The 18661-nt window shown below is 37.1% G+C and overlaps 1 protein-coding gene across 3 annotated transcripts in view; it reads right to left on the reverse strand.

Moving 5' to 3' along the window:
• The window catches only part of wt1b (WT1 transcription factor b), a 43058-nt gene that overhangs the window by 8608 nt on the left and 15789 nt on the right, over nucleotides 1-18661 (reverse strand). For all 3 annotated transcript variants that reach the window (XM_049483773.1, XM_049483771.1, XM_049483772.1), the window contains exons 4-5: nucleotides 13204-13284; nucleotides 5737-5845 (exon numbers count right to left, since the gene is read on the reverse strand). In XM_049483773.1, coding sequence (XP_049339730.1) covers nucleotides 5737-5845; nucleotides 13204-13284 — 190 coding nt within the window. The remainder of the gene's footprint in view (nucleotides 1-5736; nucleotides 5846-13203; nucleotides 13285-18661) is intronic.

Here is an 18661-nt window from a genome sequence, read left to right on the forward strand (position 1 = left end):
CTAAATGAGAATATTTTTATTTGGAATTTGGGAGAAATGTTGTCTGTAGTTTATTTAATAAAACAAAAATGTTTATTTTACTCAAACATAAACCTATAAATAGCAAAATATGATTTTATATGTATAAAATTAGGTGGAATAATCCTGATTTTCACCACATACAAAACCTCTGGAATATAATCAAGAGGAAGATGAACTGCTTGAATTTTTGCACCAGGAGTAAAACAGCATAAAGTTATCCAAAAGCAGTGTGTAAGACTGGTGGAGGAGAGCATGATGATTTCTGGAGCTGGATGTTTATTATCAACGTCTGTAGAACTGAACACAGGTATAAAGTATGTGAAAGTCTGGGGTCTCTCGGGGGAACCTGTGTTCTCCAGACGCTGAGAGATGTTCATTAAGTTTTAATGATTTATCAGCAGGACCGGAGTAGCGCAGAGAAACCCAATCTGCCGGGCTAATGGAGTCGGGGACGGCCGTATCTCAGCCGCCGGTGACAGAGGCTGTTCTACACACCTCCGCCGCTCTGGCAGGTCACGACCTTTAATAACCGCCGTGTTTATAACCAGCTAATGCTTTTCTCTCCGGCAGCAGAACCCACGTACTGAAGAAAAGGGCCAGACGTGATGCAGCACTGCAGTCAGGCAGTTTCACAATGTAAAAGAAGCATAAAAAAGAAGAAAAGACACTGAATTAAAAGAGAGGTGTCCAAACTTTTAACTGGAACTATATTTTTCTTTATTCATGAAGGCATTTTTGTTAATTTACTGCCTGATGTCACACACCTCTATCTTAAGGATTTCTATTCAAGAATTACACAAAAAAGCACCCATGATTAATAAGAAACCTTACTAAAAACTCTAATTGTAATAGAAACTATACAAAAATGAAGTAAATCTGCAAATGTCAAAATATAATATTAATAATAAATCATAAAATTGGCTTTTTAATATTAAAATCAGTATTTTCCTAAATACAAATTAAACATTTCATGTCCTCCAAACCTTAACATTTGATTACAGTTGTGTAGTTTTTATGTCTATTTCCAAAATTATAAATTTTGGGTTGATTCCTGTTGCTGATCTGGAATTATTAAGTGGAGTAGAAAGTGAACAGGCAGAGAAAAAGGGTTTTTGTATCACCTTAACCTGTAGCATGTGAACGAGCCAAGGCATTTTAAGAGGTTAAAATAAAATTAACATTTTTTTCGGGCTATAAGGCGCAACGTCAATGAACAGGTCTATTTTCATACAGATAATAAGCCACATTAAGCGACACTAGTAAGTGCACTACTAAGGATGACTAAATCGAAGTGAACAAAGGTGTCGTCATGTTTTCCTGACGTAATCGGTGTTCGAATGCTCACACAGCCATTATTATGCACATTAATCAGCCACTAATATCATGTTAAGAATTATTTTTAAAATTACTAATTAAAATGATGTATATATATTTTCCTGTTAGTAAAGGATACAATAAACAGAAAGTAAGGTGGGTGATAATAGCGGACCCTTCTAATTCTGCAGGGGAAGCGCCTACATAACCCAACCTGTAATTCTTCTTCAATATTAATCTACACAGATTTCTCTCTTGAAAAAACGTTTTATTTGGGTGAGTAAAGCACCCTTTGTTTATTTACAGTGAGCTCAAATTTATAATATTTTGACTGAAACGGCCGTTCACAGAGGCCACTACTGACTACTGTTGCCGAAATGCTTCGACAATCCATCAAGCAGCGCGGCTTCATTGCTTAACAAATACCGTATTTTTCGGACTATAAGGCGCACTTAAAAACTTTTAATTTTCACAAAAATTGACAGTGCGTCTTATAATACGGTGCGCCTTTTGTATGGATTTTACTCGTCAGGTTGTAAGGAGCAGTAAACACACACTGCGTGCAGCGTTATAGAGAGTTTCAGTGCTATACAGAGTCCAGAGCCGTGCAGCTCCGAGGCTGAGCAGCAATAGCATTAGCTAGATGCTAACCGCTAAGCTAGCTAGCTTATTCACTGAGATCAGTATTATCTAAATTTTACTCGTCAGGTTGTAAGGAGCAGTAAACACACACTCCGTGCAGCGTTATACAGAGTTTCAGTGCTATACAGAGTCCAGAGCCGTGCAGCTCCGAGGCTGAGCAGCAATAGCATTAGCTAGATGCTAACCGCTAAGCTAGCTAGCTTATTCACTGAGATCAGTATTATCTAAATTTTACTCGTCAGGTTGTAAGTAGCAGTAAACACACACTCCGTGCAGCGTTATACAGAGTTTCAGTGCTATACAGAGTCCAGAGCCGTGCAGCTCCGAGGCTGGAGCAGCAATAGCATTAGCTAGCTTATTCACTGTTCAGAGATCAGTATTATCTAAATTTTACCCGTCAGGTGTAAGGAGCAGTAAACACACACTCCGTGCAGAGCAGCAATAGCATTAGCTAGATGCTAACCGCTTAGCTAGCTAGCTTTTTCACTGTTCAGAGATCAGTATTTTCTAAATTTAGCACTTTTAATACTGCTGGAGCAGTATTATTAGAGTTAGATGCTAATCGCTAAGCGTTCACCGTTCAGAGGTGAGTTATCGGCCTGTAAGTCTGTGCTGCTTTGCCTGGCTAGCATTAGCTAGATGCTAAGCGCTAACTCTCTCAGAGGTGAGTTTTATCAGCCTGTAATCTGCTTGTTTACCGTGTTAAAACAAGCTACGGGGGACGAATCGCTAGCTAATATCTCACTGTCTTACCAGAACACGCAGGATTACTCAGTGTAACGCTGTCGTTTAAGTTTGGGTTAACTTTACTAGTTTAGGTGACTAGCTAGCGTGCTAGCGGATAGCTATGCTAACGCTGGTGCAGCAAGCCTTAGTGGACATCTGGAAATCTAAGCTTACTGTAAATAAACTGAAGCACGTTACTCACCCAAATAAACAGTTTTCAGGAGAGGAATCTGTGTAGATTAATATCCAGCACTCGTTAGATTTAGATTTATATATACTGAGACGCTCCACCGGCAAGCGACCACCCCCGGTGGGGGAAGGGAAACATGGCGCCACCCCTGTTCACTTTGATATAGGCACCCTTTCTAGTGTCACTTAACGCGCCTTATAATGCGATGCGCCCTATGTATGGAAAAATAGCAGAAAATAGGCGTTCTTTGATAGTGCGTCTTATAATACGGTGCGCCTTATAGTCCGAAAAATACGGTACCTTATAAAATCAGTTCGAGGTAAGTTTAGCACAACCAGAATATTTATACATAGGGTGCACCAGACTATAAGGCGCACAGTCGATTTTTGAGAAAATTGCGACTTTTAGTCTGAAAAATTCTCACAAGAGAAATAAAACAAATATTGTCATTTAGAGCATTTATTTGCAGAAAATGAGAAATGTCTGAAATAACAAAAAAGATGCAGAGCTTTCAGACCTCAAATATTGCAAAGAAAACAAGTTCATATTCATAAAGTTTTTCAATATTTGGTGGAATAACTCTGGTTTTTAATCAATTTTCATGCATCTCAGCATCATGTTCTCCTCCACCAGTCTTACACACTGCTTTTGGATAACTTTATGCTGCTTTACTCCTGGTGCAAAAATTCAAGCAGTTCAGTTTGGTGGTTTGATGGCTTGTGATCATCCATCTTCCTCTTGATTAAATTCCAGAGGTTTTCAATTTGGTATTAAATTTTTAAGTGCTCTTTTTTTTCAGAGCTGTATATATATATACATATATATATATATATATATATATGTATATATATATATATATATATATATATATATATATATATGTATATATATATATATATATATATATATATACATATATATATATATATGGAACGGCTCAAAATTGCTTTTAAATATCATCATAGCGTTAATTATCGGAATTTCCACTAATTTATAGTAATAGTAATATAATATTTGAATTTTTGAGATGGAAACATGATTAATTCAGAGTGTTTTGTTAGTTAACAGTGGACTGTGTGGCAGGACGTAAAGGTTAAAGGAGAAATTCGGTGTGAAATTGATTTGCATTGTAGTAAAACATGATGTTGAGTATGAACTTTTGTTGAATAGTCCGCCTTCATTCTCTACTTTTAGCTACTTTGAGATATTTGTTTGGGCAACACTATGCCCCCATCACTAGCACATGTTGACATGATGTAGCACTGCAGTCAGGCCTGACCAATCAGACGCTGGCGTCCGCTGCTCTCAGTTACACGCTCCAGAGGAGCTCCCTGGCCTTGACTTCAGCAGGGTTTGGCAGGAGATCTGGGTGGGAGGGGAGTGTGTGACCTTTAGCTGAACCTGGACTCGATGACTGGGGTTGTTTTTGTGGATTTCCAGGAGAAAAATGTTACTATACGTAGTAAAACTGCAGAACACAAAACAGTGCCAGTCTACAGAGTTATAGAACATCATAAGCCCTATTCGTACTGGATTATTTTCTCAGGGGGACATCTGTGAAAAATATTTCACACTACTACTCACTGATAAAACTCCTGCATCTGGACTGCAATTGAAAAAAAAACAGGAGGACCAGTGAGTTTTTTTGTTTTTAAACATTCTCGGTCACGTGACATCACAGAGTTCAGTAGCTCCTCCATTTCCACTCACTGTTGTGTTTAGTTTACGTGGATCTCCGTGGAAGTGCGAGCCCAAAGTGTACAGTAATTACGGTGCACAGCAGTGGACAAATAGCTATTTTATTAAACGGGAGGAGATGAATCAGAGATGTAAATCTGGACGAGACTAAAATTACCGGAGGACCACGGAGTTCAGAGAAAAACAGTAGATAATTCAGCCTGTAATTTTTTGTCTCAGAGGACGTCTGAGAAAAACGCATACATGATCGTTCTGGACAGGAATAAAAACAAAGAGGATAAAAACCCCCCTTAAAAGAGAAAATTACCTCAGAACCCCCTGAGAAAGTTTTAATAGCTTTAGTTGATATAGCAGAAGTGTGGGGTTGCAATGCTACTAGGAGGAATGATAAAAGCACCCAGCAGCAATACATGATTCAGATATTTAGACTGATATAGATACTTATTTAAACTTTTAAACCTATTTAAATAGAAGTATTGAATTTGTTTTATTTGCATTATTTGAGTTCTATAAGCTCTGAAGCATCCTTTTCCTTATTTAAACCATTTCTCATTTTCTGCAAATAATTGCTCTAAATTACAATATATTTTTTTTATTTAAGAGAAATGTTGACTGTCAGTTTCGTAACTTTTAATGGAAGTTATTATAATACAGTATCAGTCAAAAGTATGGACACACTTTCTCATTAAGTGTGTTTCTTTATTTCTTTATTTAATTGATTTTCTACATTTCTACCACCATCACTGATCATCAGTAAATTTTTCATTTCATTTAAAGTAAATGAAGGGATCAGAGTCTGGAGGAAGAGTGGAGAGACACACAGTCCAAACTACTTGAGGTCTAGTGTGAAGTTTCCACCAATCAGTGATGGTTTGGAGAGTCATGTCTGTCATCTGCTGGTGTTGATCCACTGTGTTTTATCATCAAGTCTGAAGTCAGTGCAGTTTTGTTTTCCCACAAAATCTTACAGCACTTCATATCTTACAGCTTCCCTCTGCTATTGACAACTTTTATGGAGATGCGGATTTCATTTTCCAGCAGGATTTGGCACACTGCCAACAGTTCCAATGAGTATTATATAATATTCTAATTTTCTGATAAGCTATAATCAGTGTGTGTGTGTGTGTGTGTGTGTGTGTACTGACCTGTATTCCTCTGAACAGTCCGTGAGTGTGTATGTGGTACTGGGCGCTGCAGCTGTAGACGAGCGGAGCCGTGGCGGGGGGCGGGTCAGTCTCGAACCCGGCGCTGGGACTGGAGAATATCAGCAGAGAAACACAGACATGATTCTGTTAACTCCTCCAGATCACACTGTAGCTTTTACTCTCAAAACTCACCAGAACACACACCACACACTCTCACTCAGGACCAATCAGATCACCCTGTACTCAGGCACAGCCACTATGATCGGGAAATTCAAATTCGCTGGTTCGAATCCCAGTCATGCAGCTCGCCATCAGCTGCCGGAGCCCTGAGAGAGCACAATTGGTCTTGCTCTCTCTTTGGGTGGGTACAGTAGATGGCGCTCTTTCCCCTCATCACTCCTAGGGTGATGTGGATCAGCACAAGGCTGCGTCTGTGAGCTGATGTATCAGAACCGAGTCGCTGCGCTTTCCTCTGAGCGTTAGCGCTGTGATGCTACTCAGTAATCAGCAACTGCATCAGCAGCAGTTTAAAAAAAGGAGGTGAAGTCTGACTTCACGTGTCAGAGGAGGCGTGTGCTAATCTTCACCCTCCTGGTGTTGTTGAATCACCAGTGACTGAGGATATACAATTGAGTAGCAGCTGAATGGGTGGGGTAATCCCACATAAACTGGGAGAAAATGGAAAAAACATTATACACAGCTCTGGTAAAAAAAAATAAGAGAGCTCTTAAAAATGATGAGTTTCTTTGATTTGACCGATTAAAAACCTCTTTGATTAAAAACCTCTGGAATATAATCAAGAGGAAGATGGATGATCACAAGCCATCAAACCAAACTGAACTGCTTAAATGTTTGCACCAGTAGTGACAAAGTTATTCAAAAGCAGTGTGTATTTAGGGTGTGTCAGTGTGTCCTTGCTATCGTAACGACGGGAAAAGTACTATTTGCTTGGCTCGAAACGAGCAAAAGGCATGTACTAATTCTCTTAATGAATTAATCATGGGTGTGGTTAATTTGGGGCTTAACGTTAAATAAACCAAATCAGCATGTCACTTGCTCATCATTCCCTCATGTGAGCTCTGACTTTGGCTGATTGCTATTTTAACAGTGCAGCCACCTATACGTGTCCAACAAACGCTTCTCATCAGAGGAAACTGAGCTGCTGGTTGACGCTGTGAAGGAGCTCCAGCAGCTCATTTACGCAATGGAACAGCAATGTTATTTTATTTACTATTCTGTTTATTGTTGATGTAAGTGTTGGGTTTGCGCACTGCCGCGTGTTCAGGATAGCAATGAACGTCTATCTAGGTTGTATTTCGATCATTTACCTGAACACGCCTTATTTCCGAACCACTTTGTCCATCAGCCTAGATATATTCAGAAGCACTGTTGCTATTTAAACAACACAGGAGGAAGGCGTGAAAATAGACTGCTGGCAGGGTGTAAGATAGCAATGAGCATCACAAGGTGTCTTGCACAGGTTGTAACGAGCTGAACTCTGGATGTTAGGAGTCTCTCAGAGTTTAGAAGATTACAGTGGTGCTGTATCTGCTGCTGTATCTGTGTGTAGATTAGGGAAAGCAGTGAAGATGAATTGGCTGCAGTTGAGGAACTCATAATCCAGCCCAGTTCCCAGAGGAACGGTGCTGAGCGCTGAGGAACGCTGAGGAACGCTGAGGAGCGCTGAGGAACGCTGAGGGTCCGGATCAGCCGGAGTGTGTGGGCAGCACCTGATGAGCTGCTAACACTCCATAAACCCTCACTGTCCTGTTAGCTTAGCATCCCAGTGTGTGAAAACGCCCAGCACTGGAGCATTCATCCCTCACTCCATCCATCCATCAATCCATCCATCAATCCACTCCTCCCTCTCCCACTCAGCCGGCCCACAAACCCCTGCTGTCTCATGGTAACAGGGGTGAGGGGGCTACGACCATGGTGATTATCAGACTTAGCGTAATTGTTGTTTTTTATATCCTAAATGCCCATCCAAATTCCACATTTTACTGCAGTTCTAAAACACACTGACTACGGTAAAACATCAGATTTTTTCAGAATTATGATAAATGCACTTTCACGACCGTTAGATAATAATATAAAGGGAAGACCCAGAGGTTAAAAGTATGCATGCACTAGGAAACGGAATAACTGAGCTAAAATCCCGCTCTTTATCAGATTTCCTAATCAGATAATCTATACTACATCTCAAACTCAAGTCTCAGTCCGATACAAATACATTACTAAAAAAGCAATTCATCTGCTGGGGACAAATATGCCCTATATCATCCATTTTAAAGCATGTTTATAGAAACTGCAAAAATTACTGGATCTCTGAAAGCTGCAGGAGAGCGGAGGTGGGCTATTCAACAAGGCTAAGTACTTTTTATCATGTTTTAAGAAACACAAAGTCAATTTCACAGCGCAGTTGTCTTTTAAGAATAGTAATGGAATAGTTACTTTGAAAAGTAATTCTGATTACTGTTCACTCCCTTAAAAATTAACTAAGTTACTTTATGGATTACTTGATTTGAAAAGAACCAAGTTACTTTTAAGTTACTTAATTAGTTACTTTCATCAGTGGCCATGCTAAACCAACAAAAATGAGCGAGACTACACACCCACATTATAATTCCTAGAATACATTACGTTTCAACGCTACAATATCTTTTTAATAAGGAAAATGACAAAAAAGTAACACAGTAACTTAAATCTAATTACTGAATTGGTATATAATATAAAATAATATAATATAATATATACCGTATTTTTCGGACTATAAGGCGCACCGTATTATAAGGCGCACGATGAGTGAACGGTCTATTTTTAGTGTTAGTCCATACACAAGGCGCACTGGATTATAAGGCGCACTAAATGAAACTTTATTTATATCAGTAACAATAACTCTGAGCAATAAATCCTTCACAATATCTGTGAAAAATAACAACATCTCTGAGCAATAAATCAACAAGCACAGCAAGTACGTATTACTCCGCGACGCTCCTGACAACGGTAGCCGCGCTCCGACAAACCATAATATTATGTTGAAGCACAGCAAGTACGTATTACTCCGCGAGGCTCCTGACAACGGTAGCCGCAACGCTCCGACAGACCATAATATTATGTTGAAGCACAGCAAGTACGTATTACTCCGCGAGGCTCCTGACAACGGTAGCCGCAACGCTCCGACAGACCATAATATTATGTTGAAGCACAGCAAGTACGTATTACTCCGCGACGCTCCTGACAACGGTAGCCGCAACGCTCCGACAGACCATAATATTATGTTGAAGCACAGCAAGTACGTATTACTCCGCGACGCTCCTGACAACGGTAGCCGCAACGCTCCGACAGACCATAATATTATGTTGAAGCACAGCAAGTACGTATTACTCCGCGAGGCTCCTGACAACGGTAGCCGCAACGCTCCGACAGACCATAATATTATGTTGAAGCACAGCAAGTACGTATTACTCCGCGACGCTCCTGACAACGGTAGCCGCAACGCTCCGACAGACCATAATATTATGTTGAAGCACAGCAAGTACGTATTACTCCGCGAGGCTTCTGACTATAATAGCGTGTTGTGCCGAATTCGGTGAATAAAACGGTTTTAAAACAGAGATAAAGATTGGATAAGTTTCATTTCTGGATGAAGTGATTTCCAGCGCTGTTTGGATATAACTGTGGATTACAGGAGACTGGATTGATGGATTCTCTTTAGTCTGGACGCGTTTTGAAGGTAGGACCTGTGGCTGAGCGCGGGTGTGTGTTCGGGGGGTGGCGGCAGTGACCGGAGGTTACCCCAGGACAAAAGGAGAGCCTTTTATTACTGGAAACATGCGCTCTAACGCAGCTCTAATTCATGAAACATACATCCTACAGTAAAAGCACAGTTCTGGAATCCGGAGAGCCAGACGGTTCGAATGGTGTATGACATGACCGCATTCGATGAAATATGGACGAACGATAAACGCAAATATGAGAGTTATGAATTATTAAAATCATAACCAAGGCATATTTCGCCCTAAATGTTTATTTTCTGAAAGGATATTCCGCTAAATAGGCTAAATAGCTCAAAAGCAGAGATTCTAAGCTTTAAAATGGTATATTGGATGTCTATATTGAACCTATAACTGTTCATAACTATTGAGAAACACAGCCAGTTATGAAATATTAAATATTTCTGGCCCGCCGGTGGGCCAGCGCGTGTTAAGAGGTTAACTTTACTTAGAAGTGGGCGCTAAAAAGAAACAGTTTGTGCTATTACCCCAGAACGGGTGGAAAGGAAAGTTTACCGGCACCTTGTTCTGGCCACGGAGCTACAGTGGAAACTAGCTACCCTGAACCACAGCCGAGAGGCAGTACGGCAGTCAAAGGTAACCGCGCGCTAGCCCAAGAGGGGGATCTTTTTCTGGCGTGGGTGAGGAATTCTGCAAAACAGAGCGCCGTGTACCACATAAAATCGAGGTCAGTAAACACAAGCAAAATCCATACACAAGGCGCACTGCATTATAAGGCGCAATGACGATTTTTGGGAAAAAATAAGTATTTTAAGTGCGCCTTATAGCCCGAAAAATACGGTAATTGCTTAATGGTATATAAACACTGAAAAATCTTATTACTGAGCTAAAATCCAGCCTTCTAACATTAACTATGTTTATATGTACGTTCATATTCTGATTACAGCAGAACACTGGATTTTATCAGAATGAGACCTCCAAGAGAAAACGCAGAGATTTGTAAAGCTGTCATCTAAGAAAGAGGTGCTACTTTGAAGAATGTAAAATATAAAACATATTCTTTTTTTTTTGGTAAATTAAACAATTCCATGTTTTTCTTGACACTTTGGGTATTACTTTAGTATTACAGAACATTTTAAAATAATGAAAAAAAAAAAAAAAAAAAACTAAATTTAAGGTGTGTCCAAACTTTTGACTGGTACTGTATGACTGTATGTAAATGCACTTAATGCAAACCACCGTCTGCTCGGCTCACACTGTAGCCTCCCTCAGTCTGATACACACAGCGCTGAATTCCACCACACCCAGTCTGAGATAGTTTATCTGAACTGAACTGAACCGGGTGAGTGAGCAGAGAATCACCCCCCTCTCTCTGCACTCTGAGTTATAGAGGAGTGATCTGTATCTGTGTTTATATAACAGTAACCGCAGCCTGACTCCACACATCATCATCATCAGCAGCTCTAATCACCACACACACACACACACACACACACACACACACACACTCATACAGAAGCTACATTAAAACACAATAAAAAAACAGACAGACATTCACTAAAGCTCTAACTCTTCATTTGCATATTTAATTTCAAGACTTACTATTCAGTATCCACTATGGGTGGGCAATATTATATCATATACAATATATCGTAACACAGAAATATCATGATATTAAAAATCCATATCGTGATAATAGGGCTGTTCTGTCTTAAAAGTAGTCTATTATTTACTGTGAAGCTTTAGGTGTATTTATTGTATAGTTGTTTTAGTTTGCAGTTTATATGCATGCACTAAATATTCAGCAATATTTTTTGCTGCATTATATTATTTTATGCTATATTATTTATTTTGCCACATTATGATTATTCTGTTATACTCTTATACTATATTCCTGAAATTAATTAATTATTTTAGTTTTCCTGAATCGCCAAGTATATCGTTATCACAAAAATACCCTGAAATATCGTGATATTATTTTAGAGCCATATCGCCCACCCCTATTATCCACTATGAATTACTGACTCTAAATCATTCAGTATTCAGTACTTACAAATAATTATTCAGAATGTACTATGGATTATTCAGTATCCACTTTTAATTATTATGTATCTGCTATAATTTAATAAAAATTGCACTATTAAGTGTACAGTGTCCGATATGACTATATCTACTATAAATTATTCATTATTTATTAAGACTAATACAGGATCTTCTATGTATTATTTTATATCCCCTATGAATTATATCATACAAGCTATAAAATGTTCAGTATCTACTATAAGTTATTTAACACCGATTACGTATTATTTTGTATCCCCTATGAATTATATCATATCTACTATAAATTACACAGTATCGACTATGTATTATTTAATATCCCCTATGAATTATATCATATCTACTATAAATTACACAGTATCGACTATGTATTATTTTGTATCCCCTATGAATTATATCATATCTACTATAAATTACACAGTATCAACTATGTATTATTTTATATCCCCTATGAATTATATCATACCTACTATAAATTACACAGTATCGACTATGTATTATTTAATATCCCCTATGAATTATATCATATCTACTATAAATTACACAGTATCGACTATGTATTATTTAATATCCCCTATGAATTATATCATATCTACTATAAATTACACAGTATCGACTATGTATTATTTTATATCCCCTATGAATTATATCATATCTACTATAAATTACACAGTATCGACTATGTATTATTTTATATCCCCTATGAATTATATCATACCTACTATAAATTACACAGTATCGACTATGTATTATTTTATATCCCCTATGAATTATAATCATACAAGCTATAAAATGTTAAGTATCTACTATAAGTTATTTGGCACCGACTATGTATTATTTTGTATCCCCTATTCATTATATAATATCTACTATAACTGACTTAGTATTGACTATGTATTATACCATACCCCCTATGAATTATATCATATCTACTATAAAATGTTTAGTATCTACTTTAAATAGATACTTTACTTAGTATTGACTATGTATTATTCTGTATTCCTTATGAATTATTTAATTTCTATAATAAATTACTTAGTATGGACTGCGGTTAATGCTTAATAATAATTCTGCTCCAACCTAAACATTACACATCACTTTCCTTATAAAGTAAGATATAAAACATATTCTGGTTTGTTTAACCCTTTTTGTTCACTAAATAATTCCATATCTATAAACTGAACTGCTTGAATTTTTGCACCAGGAGTAAAGCAGCATAAAGGTATCCAAAAGCAGTGTGTAAGACTGGTGGAGGAGAACATGATGCCAAGCTGCATGAAAACTGTGATTAAAAACCAGGGTTATTCCACCAAATATTGATTTCTGAACTCTTAAAACTTTATGAATATAAACTTGTTTTCTTTGCATTATTTGAGGTCTGAAAGCTCTGCATCTTTTTTGTTATTTCAGACATTTCTCATTTTCTGTAAATAAATGCTTTAAATTACAATATTTTTATTTGGAATTTGGGAGAAATGTTGTCTGTAGTTTATAGAATAAAACAACAATGTTCATTTTACTCAAACATAAACCTATAAATAGCAAAATCAGAGAAACTGATACAGAAACTGAAGAGGTCTCTTAATTTTTTTTCCAGAGCTGTATATACATATATTATAATATAAATGTTATAATAGTTAGAATAGACTCTTCCATGCTGGTTTAATACCTTTTGATGGTGGAGGCCAGAGAGTTGACTGGGTTCCAGGTCACACATTCCAGCTGGGACGCCATTTGGTACAGGTTATCACTGGCGGAGGAGAGGAGGAACAGAAACACGGCGTTAGAGAAGAAGATAAACAGCAGAGAAGCATCTTCAGTTCAGTTTCAGAGAAACGAGGAGGAGAACAGGATCATTACAGAGAACCAGAGAACATACTGCGTATGAACAAAACCCTGCAGCCATCAGAATTAATAATAATACAACTTAATTATTTATTAAAATTATATAAACGTTCTTTAAAGGAGACATCTGGTGTAAAATGGACTTGGGTTGTAGTGAAACAAGATAAGCTTGAAAAAGGAAAAAGGAATAAGAAAAAGGCCCAAAAAAAAAAAAATGGTGGTGGTAGTTTGGAAGGGGCTCTGGGTGATGTATGGGTTTAGAGGCAGGGCATGAGGAAGATAGAGAGCTGATTGGCTGAGCTGCAGCAGCAGCAGTGTGCCTCTAACAGCGGTGAGACGCAGATGATTGGACGTTGTCGTCAGCAGAAGGGCGGTATTATTAACTGATTCGCATATTGTAATAATGTATCTGTGTACCAAAGTACCGATACATGAAAACATCATCCTCAGCTATAGCACAGCTAAACCTGAGAGGTAGCAGAACTGCAGAGGCAGAAATTACTATAATAAAAGCGTTTTTTAAAAGATTAGGAAATGTTTATAAAAAAATTTAGCACAATCTGGTTTGTTTTATTACTTCTCAGTAACATATTTCAGCTATTAATGGAAAAAAATATGATTTAGGGTTTAGTGGCTCTGTAACAAACTCAAAGTAGCTCCACATTTCGTCCAAATTCAGTTTAATAAACTGAAATTATCTGTGTATTTTTAAAGGAAGGTATGAAGTTTAAAATGTGATTGAGTTAAAGGGAAAAAAAGAAAAGTAAGCCAACATGGAAGTATAATAGTATAATAGTATAGTATCAAACAAAAAAAATTGTGAGTTCACTCCTCACATTTTTTGTAAATTTTTAAACGTTTTAAATTTTAAGGGGACACCACTGAATATATGACACTTTGAAACAATGTAAAGTAGTCAGAGTACAGATTATATAACTGTAAACTGTTGACCCTTGTGTGGTGTTCATATTTTTGTTACTCGTTTACTTTGTTACTTGTATTTAATTCAGCAAAATTAAGCAATTTTACATTAAAATGCTTTACACATGCTCGCTTCACCTAAATTGCAAGCAATATAAACAGCTTACATGGTTAATATTTGCCCTTTACCTTTCTTATGTTACATTTCTTTCAAAAAAAGCTACTCTTTTTTTATTAGTTTTTTAATAAAATGTAAAAGAAAATGAATTAAACTCAAGATATGAGTAGAAAATTTGTTTAGTTTCAAATTTACAAATGAAGCAATGTTTATTAGCCCTTGGCCAAACATACTGTATGTAATATAAATGTGTAGAGGGGGGGTTTACAGTGTGTGTTTAATGAAAATGTGTTTTGATATATGTTTTTTACAAAAAATGAGCCAATGCCAATAGGGCTGCCACGATTAGTCGACTAGTCACGATTATGTCGACTATTAAAATAGTCGACGACTAATTTAATAGTCGATTAGTCGTTTTTTTTTTTTTTCTTTGTTTTTCTCTCCAAACTGCTGCGACTGCCTTTCTGTCCTGGACGCACATGCGCAGTAGTGGAAACCGGGGTAGGTAGTGGACGACATCTCAGGACATTATACAGACAGGCTCTGGTTTCATGGCTACCCCGCTACAGAACTCAAAAGTGTGGGATCACCAAGAAAATAAAAGTGAAACGCGTGCAATGCAATGTCTGCAATGAAGAACTTGCCTTCCTCGGCAGCACAACCGCGATGCACGAGCACCTGAAAAGGAGGCATGTTGTGGCTGATTAAATGACGAAGAAGCTAAATTGCTATTTAGCTGCTAAAATTAGCGTAAACAGAGCATTAACTTAGTACTTAACTTACTCATCTTGATAGCTTTAAAACAGAGGTCACTAATAGGCGGACCGCGATCCGGATCCGGACCCAGACGTCGTCACAAATGCCGTCCCAAACCGATAAACTACAGAGAAGGGTTTCATTCTGACAGTGGCTTCTGTTTTCAGTGCTTTTCGGTGCAGTAAACTCACAGATCAGTCATGTGTGGTGTAAAATCACCAAACGCTCTCCTCTGCCAATCAGATCTGTGCAGACCGCTGCCCTGTGTACGGTAATGTACACAATATCTGGACAGAGAGGCATTTTTTAGTAATATACTTTTTTTTCATAATAGTTCAAACAACCTCACGGTTGAGATGTTTCATAAATGCCAGTGCCTTATCCTTATTTTACACAGTTGTTTACACTTTATGCTAAACAGTAAAATAATTGTCTGTTACAACAAGCTGCATATTTCATTAAAGGTTTAATGAACTATGATTTTAATTGTTTTTATTTTTAGTTAGCATATAGCTGAAATCTAATGTTGGTTGTATAATAGCAGCTGCATTCTATTGTGATAAACTGTGTTTTATATTCAATTAACGTATGATCCGATTAGTCGACTAATCATAAAAAATAATCGGTGATTAGTCGACTATAAAAATAATCGTTTGTGGCAGCCCTAAATGCCAATGAGTTTGAGTTAGAAAATATATATTTTTTAGTATCATTTGATGAAAAATGAAAACGGGTCCCAAAGACCCGAACACCACACAAGGGTTAAAGACCAATATCTCTCGGTACTACAGAGTACCCAAAGTTTTTAAAAACTTCGTTGCCTATTTCCGATACTTACATATCGGTAGTGAACATTTTAAAATGATACCCAGCTCTAATCAATGTGTCATATCTTCAGTACTGTGCCATGAAAGGATATGATATTTACACAATTGTAAGTTGAGTATTTGAGTTAAGTACAGATATACAAAGAAACAACCGTAACCAATTCCATTTACTTTGTTACTGTCCAGTACTGGTTATATGTAGCACCAAAAACACTGCACTATTGTTCACTATTAAACTTCATACATCTGTGAATTAACCATAGTTCACAATCTCTATAGGATCATTACTGAATCATTCCACTATACAATTCCAGTAAAGAGTTAAAACCTACACAACAGTCACACTACGCCAGCATGTCTTTCACAATACAGTGACCTTATTATGATGACAGTGAAGATGACACTCAGTTGATTCAGATTATCTTGTCAGTCATGCTTATTTTTATCTGCCACTAAAATAATACTGTGCTTATGTTGACAGTTTTCCAGTTTGGGTAAATGTAAATACTGAACATGCGAAATTGCTCAGTGAGTCATGTGACCACTAAAACAGCTAAAAGTTTAAAACCAGGCGGACACTGTGTGGTGTTTTTTAATGGGGTGTGTTGTGGAGAGCTCACACTGCACGTTTTAATTATTTATTGGGTACGAACAATACTATAGTGCAGAATTCAGAACCCCCGCCAGGAAAAGCACCTCCTTTTTTCTTATTTCTTACAAATCAGCATAGCTTAGAAAAGTATCTTGTGTATTTCCATTTTCTAAGTAAAAGTTAAAAAGTTAAAGGCAAGAAGCTGTAGGTGTGCGCTCCCGAGAGAGATGGTGCTTTTCCTGGTGGGGGTGCTGAATTCAGCATAACGCCAGCTTTACACTCGACGTAAGTAATGAGAGCAATGAATCACAACAATAACAATGTAATGCAATAAAAACGACTTTTGGGTAATGTCTTGTTCTGGTAACAGACTCTAAAGTTACATTATTTTAATAAAAGGACACCATCGAAAGAAGTGCTTTGAGTAGACAAAATTAAAAACACAAACTATACAGAGGTTTTTTTTTTTTTTTTTTTTAAGAGTGGAGAAAATGTAAGTATAAAACGGAATTGACATGCCAATACATAATATGATAATAATAACCAAATCTGTTGTTATATTATCTTAAATATTAGATGATGACTGATCAGTTTTTTTGTCATATATGTTTATAATTCAGACATTTCACGCCTATTTTTTCTCTAAAAACAGTAAATGTAATGTGGAGAAACATGTTTAGGTTGGTAACATCTCCTTTGGTTGTATTTACAGAAAAAAAAATGCAGTTTTTTTTTTATTAACTGTAATTCTGCACAACTATAGGGTGGGCTTTGATTAATTTATGCAAATGAATAAAGAGGAGACTTTACATGTATCAGAGGAGGTGTAGCCTTCACCCTCCTGGTGTGTTGGAGCATCACTAGTAAGTGGGTTGGGTGATTGGCCGTGTAAAAAAATTAGCAATATATATATATATATATATATATTTTTTTTATTGGACTAAAACCTCACAGTGTACATCTGGCAGTATGGGAGACTTTATTAAGCAGAGTGAAGCTCTATTTAACTGATCAGCTGGTCTGCAGGATCTCTGGGCGGTGGAGCTGCACAGTGCCTGGTACAGTGCGGTGGAGCTGTGATATCACTGTGCCGGGAGGGGTGGAGGGTAGCAGTGTGAATTACTCAGAGTGCAGAAGATAATCTGTGCTGAACTGGCCAATAAGAGGGTGTGTTTTCTGTGTGTAAGGGTGAAACAGTGTGTACTGTTTTCAAATACCACAAAATACCTTAAAAAAAAAAAAAACTCAAAATACCTCAAAACCAGGCATTTTTTAAGCTCTGTAGTTGTATTCTCACTGTACCAAAAGCTGTGAAAAATGTATCTCCATTCATTACTCAGTAGGTAGAATAGATAGCATAGATACTAGGGTTTAATAAAAGATTTCTGTAGAAGTTACAGAAGTATCAACTCAAGCTTTTTTTAGTCTTTAAGTAAAAGTATTGTAAAAGTACTGATTTCAAAACTACTTAAAGTATAAAAGTAAAAGTAATGTAAGGAGAAAAAATAAAGCCATTAAGAACAAAAGCTTAGGCCACGCCCACAGAGTCCTATAGTGCACTACCCCCCCCTCCCTAAAACACATTTTACTAAAAGCTATAATGACTATAATGTTAAAATATTAAAATGTAATATAATTTGGGATTTTGCACTAGGCTGTTCCCTAGTGTTTTAGCTGCATATATGTCCCATTGTAAATTAATGTATTTTGTATATTATACATACAGTAGAATGTAAATATATTAAAGAAGTTTAGTTGGACTGGAGTTTGTCTGGAGTTCTCTTAAATCTCTACACGGATCATCTTCATACTAGACTACATACGTCTGAATGGTATATGTTTATACTTCTCTACATCCAATCACAATCAGATTCACTCTATCTGGATGGAGAGATTTATCTGGATAGGGGTTTTATTGAACGATGAGAAGCTGGAATAAAAACCAGCTGAAATGAAATAGGAGTAACGAGGCTGTTTTTATTCAAATGAAAGGAGTAGAAAGTTCAGATAATTGTGTGAAAATGTAAAATAATTACTGCAGTAAAATATAGATAAACTACATTTCTAC

Source organism: Astyanax mexicanus, chromosome 9, assembly GCF_023375975.1.
Source record: "Astyanax mexicanus isolate ESR-SI-001 chromosome 9, AstMex3_surface, whole genome shotgun sequence".
In the NCBI taxonomy this organism is placed as follows: domain Eukaryota; kingdom Metazoa; phylum Chordata; class Actinopteri; order Characiformes; family Acestrorhamphidae; genus Astyanax; species Astyanax mexicanus.